Source organism: Tetrao urogallus, assembly GCF_951394365.1.
Source record: "Tetrao urogallus genome assembly, chromosome: 16".
Lineage (NCBI taxonomy): Eukaryota > Metazoa > Chordata > Aves > Galliformes > Phasianidae > Tetrao > Tetrao urogallus.
Genome location: NC_136829.1, coordinates 8,252,720 through 8,268,502, shown reverse-complemented (window position 1 = coordinate 8,268,502; position 15,783 = coordinate 8,252,720). Strand labels below are relative to the sequence as shown.

The 15,783-nt window shown below is 44.9% G+C and overlaps 1 protein-coding gene across 1 annotated transcript in view; it reads left to right on the top strand.

Annotated features, from left to right (window-relative positions):
- Positions 1-6,830, top strand: part of TAF4 (TATA-box binding protein associated factor 4) — a gene marked incomplete at both ends in the record, with an annotated part of 34,708 nt that extends 27,878 nt beyond the window's left edge. Inside the window, 4 exons of the mRNA XM_079543369.1 lie at positions 636-761; positions 2,446-2,502; positions 2,586-2,705; positions 6,663-6,830. Of these exons, the coding sequence (XP_079399495.1) occupies positions 636-761; positions 2,446-2,502; positions 2,586-2,705; positions 6,663-6,830 (471 nt within the window). The remainder of the gene's footprint in view (positions 1-635; positions 762-2,445; positions 2,503-2,585; positions 2,706-6,662) is intronic.
- Between the last annotated feature and the right edge of the window lie 8,953 nt (positions 6,831-15,783).

Here is a 15,783-nt window from a genome sequence, read left to right as displayed (position 1 = left end):
AAGGTATACTGTGAGTTATAGAAGTCCAGCTCTACAACTGCCCTAGCAAGAAGATGCAGCCAGATCTAGTATTGAGGCTTACATCAATTTATATCCTTCCCTCCTCCCATTGCCTGCATATAGGAAGCATATCCTCTACTCCTTTTGATGGTAACTAATGTTAAATGAGGCCCTTTGTAGGGAAACAAGTGGCTGAATATAAAACGAGCTACTGAGTTTTACCTGCTTTTCAATCACCCGGCTGTGTTGTATTAGAAGGAGTTGCTTGCATCTGTTAATGCTGCTGGGATCAGTGTGGGACTAAGGAGCACTGCTCTGAATTCTCAAGACTGCTGTCTGACAGATGCATATACTGAATAGATGCAAATGGAAGGAAAAAGAATCTCTAAAATATGTTTGTGAAGGTAAAACGATGATGGTATTAACGTGGAAGTCAAAGTCTGATGAATTCACAAAATAGAACAAAATGCTTTTAAGAGCTGGTTTGACTGGTGTAAACACACACTTGCTGTTTGGTTGAAAAGGACAAAGTGAACAGTTGAGATTTAAATGTATATGTTCTTCTCCAGTACGGTACAAGCTAACAGCTTTGTTTTTAAGATATGTAATGAGGAACATATTTGCCATGTTTTCAGGATGATGAAAGATACGAACAAGCAAGTGACGTTCGGGCACAGCTCAAGTTCTTTGAACAACTTGATCAAATAGAGAAGCAGCGTAAAGATGAACAAGAAAGGGAAATTTTAATGCGTGCAGCAAAGGCAAGTGCTTGGATTTCACACACATTTGCAAATTGTCTTCCTTTTTTTTTTTTTTTTACGTCAAAAGTGCAGAATTTCTTCTCTTTGTAAAGGACATCCAGTGAAGGGAAAGACTGATTTTCAGAGGTGGAACATGATGAGGGCTGTATCTGTAGGTACAGCTCTGTTCTGCTTTCCACAGAAAGGGCAGCTGCTGTGCCTTTCTCATTGCATTTCCCCAAATTTAGTAGGCCCTCAAAGCCAGTTTTTGTGCTTTTCACTGTGGAAAAAGGTTAATTTTATCGCTTGGTTGTATTCCTAAATTATATGCAATAGAGAAGTTACCAGTATTTTGGGGAATAGAGTTCAGAAACGTTCTGACAAATAGAAGAAATGTAATTAATAGAAAGCAGTTGATGTAAGCGCTGCACTTTTTGGTTGTACTTGGTGACCCAAATATAGGATGAATGTGACTACCTAGGAAGGAGCACAATTCACAAAACAACCTAGGATTTCTGTTATGGTAAGGTAGGAGTTGATGACATCAAAATTGGTTAGTGCAGTGTTAGCACATAAGATGTCAGCAAACATTTCAGTTAGTTCCTATTTATTATACTTGAGATGGAATACTCTGTCCAGGAGCCCTATGGCAGGTAGATTTCTGAAGGAAAGCAATTTTACAAGTCTAGAAAATGTGACCTATGAAGTAAGAAAAGATTTTATACATTCTTTTCAGAAGAGGGAAGGCTGGGGTGAGATACATGTAAATCACTGCACTTACTCTATGAAACAGTAATTTGCATGTTCTTATAATTTCCTGTGTTTGTGGCACCTGGAGTGCAGCAGGAAAGACCTTGGTTAATCATGAGGAAAAGCTTAACGTTTGGAGGATGCTTGAGTATTGAATTAGAATAATTTATTTTGTTGCTGGTCTAGAGGTTGTATGGGATTGAAAACACCATTTGTTTGGATACACGTGGTATTGCTGTGTGAGGAGTATGAATGAAAGACTGTCTTGAGCTTCTTCCCATTTTCTGTTTGTTTGACTTCTTGGAAAAAAGCAGAAAACTAGAAGCAAAGAGAGCTGATACACACATCCCCAGAAACACAACCAAAGGCAATGCCTCAATATCATTAGACTATAGAGTTTACTGAAATAAGGCATTCTGTTACTTCTAAGAATATGGAATACGATGGGCAGGTGGCGATGCTTGAGGTCTGTTGGCCACTTAAGTGGCCTTCTGTTCAAATGGCAGCTTGACCATTTGTAGGCACAGCAAATAATTTTCTTACCAACCATATGATTGTATGTGTATGGGAGGAATTCTGAAAAGTAAAGGTGTGATTCCTTTTTGAGATTCAGAGTTGTGCGTATTTTGTGCCTCATAGTGGTTTTCTTTTGGCATAAATGTGTGCTGTTCCTTTCCTGTTTTTAACAAAGCTGAAGAAGGGGGGGTGCTTTCTCAAAAACAATTACCTGAAGCTAAGAAATGGAAAACTGTTTTTAATTTCTAAGAATGATTTTCCTTCCCTGTCTCTTCTCCAAAAGTGGTAGGTAGCTACTTTCCACTTCCCATGGGAGTTAAGAAAAGCCTTCATATGCAGTATAAGACATATCCTCTTTTAACTGCTTTTGTAAATTAATTGATTTTTCTTTTTCTTTTTCTTCCCTGACCTGTCCGTGTTCATCATTTTATCAACGCAGTCTCGATCCAGGCAAGAAGATCCAGAACAGCTTAGGCTGAAACAGAAGGCCAAGGAGGTAAGTGTTTCACTTTAAGGTTAACTTTTATTTGGAAAATTTAAAGGAAAAATAATTAATGGTCCTTTTTCTGGCAAATGCAGATGCAGCAACAAGAGCTAGCACAGATGAGACAGAGGGATGCCAACTTGACTGCACTAGCTGCAATTGGCCCAAGGAAGAAAAGGAAAGTGGATTCACCGGGATCTGGATCAGGGACAGAGGTATGGTGTAATTGCAGTTCTTGGTTTTGCTGCACCACTCCACTGTAAAAGACTTTTTTCAGAGCTCTCTTCCCTCGTGTGGAAGTTTCTGAGTAGCAGAACTGTATTTTGAATGTGTTCAGATCTTCTTTCTCCAGGGCCAGGATTAATATTTAGCATCGATGTAATGACGTGGGGAGTAAAACTGAGTGATGTTCCCTGTTCTGTGGGACCTGGGGTATGCTAGAAAGCAGTTGCTGTTTGCTCAAGTCTGTGCCTTTTTGGACCTCCACGGTTTTGGAAGAGATTGTTATAATTGTAGCCAAACTGATTAAGTAACAGCACAGCCTAATTAATGCCTTTAGTGAGGTGGCTGAAGTGATAGAGTTGAATCACTAGGAGCTTCCAATTATAGGAAGTTGCCTAATTTATTTCATCATCTTTTGATTGGCCTTAGTTTTAGGATCTCTGCAGCAGATCAGTTGGACGATTTCTGTGTGATTATGGTGCTCACCTACATCCTTTGGATATCTCACAACTTAATCTAGCCTTCTGAAGATTAAAAAAGTCTCTACTGACAAAGTTATCAGTATGCTCAATATTTGATTGGTTTAATGTTCATTTAATTTCAGGTAGATTGATAAACTATCTGCAGTATTTGTAAACAAGTTAATGAACATGATACGATATAAAATTGCTTTGTGCATGGAAGACACTGAATATAGGGTTTCTCTAATGCTTAAAAAGGACTTGTTATTAACAGGACCAAAAGCTCTGTTTTCATAATTTGAGGTGTTTTCCCTGCAGAATTTTTTATCTGATAGCAAGTGACAGGATAGTAATAATTGAATAATTCTGCTTGTGAATGAGCATCCCACATTCTTGCTGCTAAGGCAGTTTCAGCTGTAGAGAAGCTCTGTTTCAGGATAGTTCACCTTGTTTTATACTGAGTCGTTAGAAGCAGTAATTTACAAATCCTTGATGTAAAACATTACAGAACAATCTGAATACCAATAGGTGGCATTTTTATATTAAAATCAAGCCTCTTGAGCATCTTCATAAACAATCTAGAGTTTTGAAAGCTAGTGAAATGCCCATTATTGATAGGGATGTTTTTATATAAGTTAACAAATTCCCGAATTAAAGTTTTGTAAACGCAGTTTAAAATTAGGAAGTTTGCAGACTGTGGCCCTGAGATCAATGCTGACACAGACGATGTGCCTCTGAGGAGCACACTGAAATCTCCCGGGGTGTTCCTGTGGCATTGCCTGCTCAGCTGTGCAGCAGTGTCAATAGGCTGTTCGTGTCACTTGGGTTATGAAATGTGTTTCATATCTGCTGCGAACGCTTGTTTGTATTTCATCTCAATCTGACTAATTTAGTTATCCTAGATTAATCGCTCACTGGTTAACCAATTAACCACAGGTTTCCAGGAAATCTAATTTTTTGTCGTTTAATTAAGAACCAGCTGCTTTTGATCTGATAAACTCACAGCTGTGCTTCTGCTGCTGTGTCACTTGACATTTTTAAATTGAGCTCCACTTGTCGCCGTTTGTGTGCAGTTTGTAGCTAAGGCATATTACAAGAAGTGTGGAAAATAAGGTTTGTCATTACTTAGACACAGATTTGTAAATGTAAGCTTTTGATGTCTCGGAATGCTGAATCTTAATTTTGTGTAAAATCACCTCTAAGTAATAACTGTACTGTTTCAAAACCAACACAACAGGCTGCTGTCATTTTTACAATCTTAGGTCCACTTGATTCTATTGACAGTTATGAGAAAGCTGCTTAACTCATTCTGTGCCTACAGGAGTAGCAGTTACCTCTCTTTATAATGGCTCCTAAAATGTCTATTGGTTTGAAGTGGTCTATGTAATAAAATGAGGATTGAGCCTCTCCTAATGCAGCAGAGGGTTGTTAGGGCAGTATGGTTAGGTTGCAGTTGGACTTGATGATCTTTAAGGTCTCTTCCAACCTGAGCAATTCTGTGATTCTAAGGAATATTTGAAAGACAAAAATAAAAGAACCCCACCCAGCCTTTCTTTCTATAGACCTTTTCTTCCTAACTTGTATGTATCTGACACTTAGCATCCAATGCTGTCCTGCATCCAGTGTCCATTGAAGTAGATAGAAAATAAGCACAAATGTTGTGTAAGTGCTTTAAAATGTGCCTTTGGAAATCTGGCCTTTAAGCAGCGCAGAGGGCTTGTGGGCTCGACAAGTGATGTGCTTGCTGTGAGTGGTGAGGTGCTGGCACAGCTGCCCAGAAGCTGTGGATGCCCCGTCCCTGGAGGTGTTCAAGGCCATGTTGGATGGGGCCCTGGGCAGCCTGGTCTGGTATTAAATGGGGAGGTTGGTGGCCCTGCATGTGGCAGGGGGTTGGAGATTCATGATCCTTGAGGTCCCTTCCAACCCTGGCCATTCTGTGATTGGACTCCATTGCTGGTGGTGTGCTGCAGTGACAACACCTTCCAACACAGGGTTAGGTTGGTTCCTCAGTTGTGTGCACCAAGAATCAGCATACAAATGTGACATGTAGAGGACTGCATGGGTGTGTGTCTCAGCAGCTTGTTCACATGGCTCTTGTGCTACTGTACTACTCTTGCTTTTCTCAGGTCTGCGGTGTTCTTGGAACACTTCTTTTGATGCTCCAGAACGCCAGGCAATGGACTTCTGGTGTCAGCTGGTTTTTAAAATTCATGGCAAAAAGAGTAGTAGACCATTCTAGTGAATGAAATTGGAGGTGAAAAAATCTATCTATAAGCAAGCCATGGAAATGAGGTCTGTTTCCAGTCACGCCACATGTGTGATTTCTTCTCATGCACAAAGAGCAAAGTATCTCCAACGGGCAGCTGCTGAAAGTATCCCGGGCTTCTAAAGCAGGAGCTGAAAGTTGGTTTTTGGTCTCTTTGTGCCATCTGCTGGCGGCTGTGCTCACTGCTGCCGTTCTGTTGTGCCGGGAGGTGAGGAGCAGCGCTGTGCCTCGGGTTGCTGTGCTGCATCGCTGCCCGACAGGGCGCTGGGTGCACGTGTTGGAAGACTCAGTGATACATCCATATCTTTGCTGAAGGAGACAGTCTGTTACTGTAGACAGCGTTCTTGCTGGATCTCATGGCATTTAAAGCACTGCAGGATTTCCTTGCTTACGTAAAGGAAAGCATGAAAAACAGATGGGAGTTGTATTAATCACCTGTGTCCTCTCACAGCTGTGATTTCTCTTCTGCAAGTGAAAATTTGACTCAGCTGTAGCAGAGTTGCTCTATCAGCTTGGTTAGGAGTCCACCTGCATGTAAACAGCTGAAGAAGGGCTGTGGCATGTCTAAACATCTCTAAAGAAATCTTATGGTCTTTCTGCTGTTTTTCTTGTTCTTTTTTTTTTCTGAAGTAACAAAGAATGCTTTACTTGTGGCAGATGACCAGTGTGTACCAGAGGGATAAACGTTGCCAAATGATAGACAGGAATTCAGAGATGGTTAGGGAATGTCTGCTGGTGTCCAGAATAGCTGCTGCTTAATATAATCCTGAGCTTGGTCCCAGCTGTCGTCAGCAACAGGCAGAGCTGGTGGCACTCTGCTGTGAAGATCAGGGGAGATCAAGGGCGTGATTGGAGACCTCCCAGCCCTGTGGATGGGTGCAATTCCCAGTTCAGAAAGAGCTGCAGGGCGAGGGTCTGTACAAACACTGAGACTTTTTGTTTGCTTTGCTTCGTGGGATTGCCTTACTACAGATAGAAGCAGCTTTTTGGTATGGTTTGTTTGTTTGTTTAATTTGAATTATGTTAAGCATCACCGATAGCATTTAATTATTGAAGTGCAGGTAATAAAACGCTAATTAAGAAATGCCTGAGTTGATAGCGTGCACCGTCTGTGAGCTGCCTGGACGTCCTCCGCTGGCTCTCATCTTGTGTTTTCTGTGGGAAGCTCTGCACTGAGTGTGGCCACAGAGCTGTTCTGATGCTTCTGCTCTTTTCCTCCCCAGGGATCTGGTTCGAGTGCAGCAGTCCCAGGCAGCTCTGGAGTTGGAACAACCAGACAGTTTACGCGACAAAGGATAACGCGGGTGAACCTCAGGGACCTCATATTTTGTTTAGAAAATGAGCGAGAGACAAGCCATTCACTATTGCTATATAAAGCATTCCTTAAGTAAAGTGGAAAAGATCAAGGTATTTTTGACGGAGAGCCGCCTGGGGACATTTTTTTATATATTTGCAGATTTCGCCTTTTTGTAACAAGCAAATGGGATATTGTTTGAAAAACAGCCACCTCTTTACATGGAACAGTTTTATATTCCTGTTTATAAATAAACTCTTCAGTGTGAGAGAAAATACGTTTCTGTAACAGTGAGGATACTTACAAGGCCTGTGGATACTATAAAAGGACAATTAAACTTTAACTCATCTCTTGATTGAGTGGCCTTCTTGCCAAACAAGCCATATATAAAGACTGATGGAATCGTTTAGCAAATAACTAGCTACCCTGTCAGCCCTGTAGCAGTTTTGACATTAATTGTGCGTTTCAGTTCAGTTTTATTCAACTAAATCAGTTATATAGGCATATGTCTACAGCAGATGACCTCATTTCATTTAGCTTGGTTTTTTTCGAACAGTCAGTTAGCAAAGCAAACTGATTTTTTTTAAGGATATTTATCTTTCCCCCAAATGTTCAAAATCTAGAGGGATATACAGTTAATTTTAAACATAACCTCAATTTTAATCACATTATTGCTTATTAGAGGCCCTGAAATCCCGTAAAGGAGGGTTACTTCTGAATGTTTTAGCAGCATCTGTAAAAATGCATTTTATTTGCTATAGTTTGTAAAGCTGTAAAGTTAAAAAAGGAAAAAAAGGAAAAAAAGAGAAACCTTTTCAGCATAAATATATTTTACTTGCACTGTGTTTTTTAGCTAAAGTGAAAGCTTAGATTAAATAAAATCGAAGTTGAGAGGAATCATCAGTGTGAATCAAGTGTTGAAAAATGGTTGGTGTATTTTGTCAGTAATTGTACATAATTTTTGGCACATAACATAAAAATGGCTATGTAAACTATAATTATTTTGCTAAAAGACTGTATGCAAGCTGTGGGCCTACTTTAAAGATGTCCAGAGCAAAGTCCCTTCTTTGTACCTATTTTTTTATTACAAATATACTAATTGGTTCTTTATATTTTCAGAGGTTATTGTATTAAATTGTCTATTGATAGTACTTTTATGACTGTAAATACTTTGGCTTTCTTTGTGTGACCTCTCATGGTAGAATTTAACTCTCTTGCGTGTAAACTGAATGCTGATCAGTATTTTTATCAACACCTGACAACTGTTACACCCCTTTCATTTTGTCTTTTAGGAAATCCTGTCTTTCCATTTTTTTTCATGTAAATTTTGCACAGTTACTTGTTCATATGTAAATATTTACTTTCAAAAATGAAGTTTTTAATTGCTATTGTTTTATATAGGATTGAAAGAAAATTAACTCCTTTATTAAAAACAAATTTATCTGTATTTGCTAATGTATTTTTCTCTCTGAATCTTTTCTCCTCTTGAATTTATTTTTCTTGGTACAGTAAAAGTTGGGGCTGCCCGAGGGGATGCTGTTTGCTAAAGATGCACTTTGGTTTCTTATTGTTTTGTTTTGTTTTGGAGGTGTGTAACTTATTCCATCTGGAAGCATCATTACTGGCTTGGGGATCTCAGATGGAGGCCAATGGCTCGTGGGGTGTTTTGTGCTTGGTTTTTAAGTGGGGAAACTTTTTGAAGAGATCCTGAGAAGTATTTGGTTTTGATCTAGTGAAGCAAGAGAGGGCAGGCCTGCTTCCTCAGCCACAGCTGCTGCAGCGGGATGCAGAAGGAGGTGTGATAGAGCACTTGGAGCACGGCTGTGAAAGAGCACCATCAGGGACTCGTCGTTGTTTACTGATGTGAAAACCAGAAGGTCTATTTCTGATGCTCTGTACTGAACGTTTCGCTTCTGATTTTTTAAAAGAATAATTTTCCCCACGTGAGTGGTTTACAAAAATAAATAAACTCACAATTGTGAGGTCCCAGTCCCCCCTATTAGGTGCATAGAAAAATCAGTGGCTTTCATCATTGTTTCCTGTGGACAGACAAATCTACCTATAGGTTCCTGCACCACATGTGCTGCTGGAGGGCTGCATTGCTCATGTGGCACAGAGACCCACTGCAAAGCAGAGGGCTGCAGCAGTGTTGTGCTCCCCACCATCAGGTACAGCACTTACTGGAAGGTTTTACTTGTTTGTTAACTCCACTCTGTCTTTGGAATTAGGTGATGTTGTTAAGTACAAGAAACAGCCTTGACTTTTGGCCAGATCATTGTCATAGCCTTCCTTCCATCCAACGAGCACAGAGCTGCTGCAGGTGAGTTGGGAAGAACCTCCTGACCTTGGTGTGTTGCTTTGGGGTAAGGCATACCTTAGAAACGAGCTGCTTGGCTTCCCAGGCAGAAGGCTGGGAAGTGCCAGAGCAGCCAGAGGAATTGGGCAGAGGAGGCAATCTGTAAGGTTGCAGCACTTGGTTTTGGTTTACATCACGTCTGGAAGTGCAGTCAGCCCTTGGCTCCATGCAGTTCTTCCCACCCAGAGGCAGTCCCTGATTTCCAGGCAGGAATGTTGGTGAGCCCTCCTGTAGCTCACATTTATGTATATGAATGAGATGGTGACTATTTTAAAGCCTCTCAGAAGCTTTATGACCCAGAGCAGAAGTTGGAGCTGAACACAGTGAATGCTGCACAGCCCTGGTGTGTCAGTGCCCTGCAGGGAGGGGAGCTCTGGGCCCTGGTGCAGCGCCAGCCCTTCACTATAAGTTTGCAGCACTCTTGCATGTGACCTGCAGGCCCTGCACCCTGCCTTGTGTTAGCCTCGCTCTACTTCAACACCATTAATTAGATGGTGTGTAGCTGTAATGCTCCTGAGCTACTGCTGTTGGCTTTTTTCTAGCACAGAAATCCATAGAACCACTGAGATACGATGCACTCTGATGTGAGCCTTGTTTTCGTATTTCACAGCTTTGCAATTGAACTGATACGCTTTCAAGGCATTGAAATATGCAGGGAAAGGCATGCATAGACACTGATCAATGCCACCAATATTCCCAACAGCTCAGATTTCATTGGAGACTTCAGTCTGATCCAAGAAATTTCCTCATCTTCATTAATGGTCCGAATTACAAATAACATGCTAACACAGCGGTCACTTCAACAGCTTTGAAACTGGCAGAGAAGAGTTAACAGTTGGGGTAAGTCAGAATCCTGCTTGGTTGCACACCTGATACACGCAAGCAGCAATTTCTCCCTGCCCTGTGTATGTAGAGCCATGCATCCAGCTGTAAACTTTTGTACTGTGTGTTTACAGAGGGAAGAGCCTCTTTAGAGACTTCCAGTGCTCCTGCAGGGCTGTTTGCACATCTGGGCTTTAGGCGAGTGCTGGCTGGGTGCTTCAGTTTGCTCCTAACCTTTGATAGGAGCACAGCGTGGCTTTACAGAATCACAGAACGGCCAGGGTTGGAAGGGACCTCAAGGATCACGAATCTCCAACCCCCTGCTGCACGCAGGGCCACCAACCTCCCCATTTAATTGCAGACCAGGCTGCCCAGGGCCCCATCCAACCTGGCCTTGAACACCGCCGGGATGGGGCGCTTCAGCACTTGTGTACTTCTCAATCCAACAGCAAACCGAAGTCTATCTACAGATGTATAAGTGATGTAAATAATTCTTCACGTGCTTCCTGGCTTTCTGTTCCTGCCTTCAGTGCTGTAATTTCACACCGCTGCAATGGAGCATTGCCAACTGCAGGGATGGAGCTGGGGTCGGTCTGTGTGATCTCCCAGGAGGCGGCGCTGGGATGCAGTGTCCTGTAGGGACAACTCTGCTGTCTGCACACAGTGCGCGGTGCTTTCTTCCCCTTCTGAAGGAGCGAGGGAAAGCTGCGAGGTGGGTGTGCTGGGACTGATCGCTTATGCTTGAAAAGTAATAGCTGAGCAACTTAATGTGTCTTCGCTCTTTCTATCATATATCAGTGTCACCCTTACCCCGTTGCCTGCTCGAGGGCCAGGTTGGTTTGAAGGGGAGAGGTGCTGGATGAGGGCTGTGCGCCGGTAGCGCAAAGCAACAGCTGAAGCGGGTGCCCAGGGCGTAAAGCCGGCTGAGCAGGATAAGGGAGTAGCAGCGGTAAGCGGATAGAGGGCAGCTCTGTGCTGCGGGAGGAGCCCTTCGCGCTCTGTTTGGGCGATGAGCGCAGGCAGCGTGCGCGGAGCGGCTGTTCGCCTCCTGCAGCCGTCTCTGCCGTACAGTTCTGTGTCTGCGTGGGGAAAGGCAGAGGAGAAGGGGTAAGAAAGCTGCACCGCACGGCCTCCTCGTCCCGCATCGTTAAGGCATCGCTGACGCTGTCACGGAGCCCCGGGAGCCGCTCGCTAATTGCAGCCCGTTCATTAATAAAGAGCCGAATCCGCTCCCGGCCCCGCGGCGGGCGGCAGGGGGAGCTCGGAGCCCGTCCGGCTCCATCCCCGGCTCAGCCCCGCACGGGGCGGCACGTCTGCCTCATTCCGAGCCAGAAATATCTGTTTGCTGGGAGGTAAATAGCAGAAAACGCGAAGGGGAGGAAGGGTGCATATAGGCTAGCTGATAAAGCGAGAAAAACAAAGCTCGAATTAAAAATAATAGCAGTAATAATAACAAAAATAAAAATAAAAAAAATGCGGGCAGCTCCGTGCGCTCGGCAGCTCTGACCCGGGGCTGCCCCGCACCGCTGGGTGCTGTGTGCGTTGGGAACGGCTGCCAGGGATCGCTGCCTTTCCAGGTCGTTAAGTCCTTTTCTCTTTAGCTTTTTGCCTCCTGAACGCCCCCGAGGCGTGTTATAATCACCCCAAAATGCAGCTTCTAATTGTTCCGTGTCCCCGCGGGGAGAGGGAGAGAAGAGCTGCAATAAATTGCAATAATCAGCGCTCGGGCAGCAAACGAACCCCGACCTCTTGAGGGGGGGCAGAGCGGTGCCTGGCTCTTTGCAAAGGACCGTGTTCAGCGGTAATCTTATTTGTAATCTAATCAATATGTTTACTGAAGGGGAGAATATCATCAAGTATTACTTTAAGACACTTAGGAGATGTGACAGCGTTCAGAACGGGGATGTAAAGGCATTTAGGAGGCTGGGTTTGCTAATGGCAACAGACAGCAGTGTGCCGGGGGAGAGGGGAGGGGAGGGGGGGGGTGAGGGCATGGTGTTGTCCTTTGGGGGTCCCTCCATGGGGTGATGTCAGTGTCCTGTGCTGTGCCAACCCCTCTGCCCCATTCATGCATCTCATGAATGCAGTGCTTTTTCCAGAGGGGGTCGATATAGGATCATAAAAACTCACTATGGTGGTGCTTTCTGCTGGGAGATGTCTCCAGCGCAGCTCCCACTCTCTCTGCTGCTGGGACAGTACAGGGACACTGAGATCTCCTCTCCAAAACCCTGCAGGAAGGCTCCCAAAATCCCAGGGCATGGCCCTGTGCTGGCAGAGCAGCTCCTTAGTTCCACTGCTGTGCAGAACCTCCCCCAAAAATGAGGGCTGTGGTGGTCAGAGGGTTCCTGGGCTCTGCAGCCCATCCCAGCACAACACCAACAACAAATCACAGAATCATTAAGGTTGGAAAAGGGCTCTGAGATCCCCAAGTCCAACCCCAGCCCACCCCACTGTGCCCTCTGCCCCATCCCTCAGTGCCACAGCTCCTGAACAGCTGCAGGGATGGTCACCCCACCACCTTCCTAGGCAGTTGTGCCACTGCATCACTGCTCTTTCAGAGAAGAATATCCAACCTGACCCTCAGTGATCTCAGCTGTAGGATGCTGCTAGAAAGCAGCAGCTGTTGTCAGAGCCACAGCCCCACGGAGGTGGGAGGCAGAGGATGGACAATTGAGCTTTTATTTGTTCTGCTCAGTAAAGTTTGGAGGCTTTAGTGAATACATATTGGGCAGCATGTAGCATCCATAATAGACAATCAGGCTCTGAAAGGCCCCTGGAGGAGTGCCCTGCTCACCCCAGCAGTTACAGTCCTGAAACATGAGCGTTGCACATCTATAAGTGTATACAGTATTTCCCTTATAAAATTTGCATTCTTTCTAATGCATCCCAAAGCTCTTTAAAAACTGAAAATACAAATTCCAAAGGTTGGGCTGAAGAATGGATGGAGGCTTAACTAACTGCAGCCCTTGGGGTCTGGCTGCTGAGGGGTTGCTGTGCCCTATGGAAGCACCAGTGCTATAGGGAGGTGGGATGGGATCACCATTATGGGTCCAGACCAGAGCACCAAGTTCTACTTGCAGCTCCATCCTTGCACCCATCCCCCCACTGCACAGCACCTTAAATCTGGGCTAAACTGACAAGGAAGCTGGTAAGGAAATAAAGCCGACAAGAAGAATAAATGCTGCTCGTTTAATTATTTAAATTAAGACTTATTTGAAAGCTGTGTTTGCAACAAACACCCTCCTCCCCTTTATTTTTTAATGAGCTCCAGTGCATTGAAAAAGAGAAAAAAAATCCAATAAACTCCCCCTTGCAGTTTCTGAACATGTTTAATTAAACAGGTCGGAAAAAAGCCCTCCTGCACCGCCTGAGGAACTGTGCTGTCAGCACTCCTTCCCAGCAGCAATCCCAGCCTGTGGCCCTGCAGGCTGCGGGTCGGGACCCCACACAACCAAGGAGAGGTTCGGGGTGCAGGGCAGAGCTCTGTGGGGCTGCTCCCATGAGCCAGCCCTGCTCATGCAAAGGCATTCCCACGTCTTCAGCACTGATAGTGCAGAGGAATGGACCCATGCCTCGCCTGGGCTGAAGGGATTCATGGTGGGGTCTCAAGTTCTTGAAAACAAAAATCAGTCTGTCCATTAGTAGCATTGGGAAATGGGAAGGAACGGAGCAGGCCAGGAATTGCTGTGCAAAGCCCATTGGCACCAACCAGCACTGCCTGGAGGGGGGTTTTGCCTTGGTTCTGCTAACTTGGCAGTGCTGAGAGAAGTAACACCGATACTGTGGTCTGTGCATGCCTTAAAAAAGATGTATTGGGATGCTAATGCTGCTGGTTGTCACCATGTTTTGAGAAATAGAAATACAGAAAATATAATAGACTCGCCAGATTTGCAGCCTTAATAGCTATATGGCACATCCTAATTATTATCTCTCTCTCACATCAGTCTACTCCAGTGAGCGTGGTGTTTTTATTTGGCTCCATCTGGTGTATGATAGCATCCTTCTGACACTGGAACAAGCGTGAATCAGAGAGCAAATCTAACACAAACCTCTGCAGAGAATTTCCTTACGAGATGCCCTGCCTATTTAATCCAACCATTAACCCACCCCCACTGGGCCTGCTGACCACATCACTCACAGCCTTTATCCAGTTATATCACAGCCTCCTTATGAAAGGGGCCCATCCCAGCATGCTGCTGGTCCTGCCCTGACTCAGGCTTGCACCAGCAGATGAATGAGAGGCTGCTCTGTATTTACTGCTGCACTACTTCTAATCATATGTTTTCCCAACAAAGAGTTGCCAGCTTGGTGCTTAGAGATCAATACATTTTATTTATCACCTCCAGGCAGGCACCATTTCCTATTAATGTCTTTCCCGCTTTATAGGCTAATTAAGGTCAGCTGACCAGCAGAACACTGCTGTGTTTGCTTTAAGCCACTCTCACTAATTACTGTTTGAACCTGACATGGTACCCTGTGTCAGATGGGTCCCTGCTGTGGGCTCAGTGTTTGCTGCTCCTGCGGCAGCAGCCAGCGAGCACTTGGGGACATGGGGATGGTGCATGTGGTCTCTTGTGATGCTTTTCTGTATTTCATTATTTGGGAGCTCCAAAGAGGCGCTGGAGGCTGCTCAGCACTAAGCCAGCCTGATGTTCCACATGGGAACAGGGCACCTTGCTGGAGGATGGTATCTAGGGAAGGGGGAGAAGAGGGGAAATAACTGATCTGAGCTCCAAATGCTCCTCAATAAGGCATCTCCAGGGATGAAAGGTAATGTGGGGAAAGTCAGGTCGGGTATTAGGAGAAATTTCTTCTCCAAAAGAGCAGTGATGCAGAGGCACATGAGGTGGTAGGGTCATCATCCCTGGAGATGCTCCACAACCATGGAGATGGGGCACTGAGAGATGTGGGCAGCGAGCATCGTGGGGTGGGCTGGAGTTGGATTTGGGAATCTTAGAGCTCACTTCCTATCTCAGTGACTCTGTGACCTTGCACTATGTCTGTGTAATGCTATAATAGGATGGAAAGTACTGTGATAATAGTAGGATAGCAAAGCTGTGGATACAGAAACAAAACAAAAAAACAAAACCAAACAAACAAACAAAAAAAAACCCTGAAAAACTGCTTACCTTCAGAAGGCCTACAGTAGGTAGAGATCTCCAGCAAGATACCTTCCCCTCCACTGCCAGCCCTTAAATGAGGTCTGGGAAGGGGTGAGTCCTGGTTCCAGCCCTTCCTGTCACTCAGGTACATTGCATACAGCTGAGCTCTCCTGGGTTGGCCCTGCCTTCCCACCAGGTGCTCAGTCATTGCTTCCGGCCATGACTCAGCACTTCTGCTACAGTTTGTCAGCCTCATGCTTTCAGCACTGGCGTCACTGATGTCAGCATGGTACCACAGCTGGTTTAGTCCCATATGAACCCCAAGCCTCCACCTACTTCTCTTCTGCTTCTCAGAATATCTCACAGTGCAGAGCCATTTGTTCAGTGCCACTTCTCTCATTGTCACTAGTGATAGGTCCCTGAATGTAGGACATTGCCCAGAAGGGAGCTATGCTTCTCCTGCTGGAGTGAGGATGTGGTCCCGGAGCACTGATGGGGCCCAGATTTTGCTCTGTGGACCCCATTCTATGAATGCTTCAAGAACTTTCGGTGTGCCTTTGCTATCCTCTGCCTTGCAGGAAAGTGCAGCTTTGTGCTCTGCTCTGCAGATTGCCATGGTGCCCAGCTGTGAGCTCCATGTCTGTACTGTACAGCGGCTTTTGCCACCCACCACAGCAAGTGGCAGCTCTGCCTCTCTCTGGCCGTGCTGTGGTGGCTCTTGTAGGTACCCCCATATCTGTGGGGTGTTCTGAGAGTGCCCATTCCAGGTA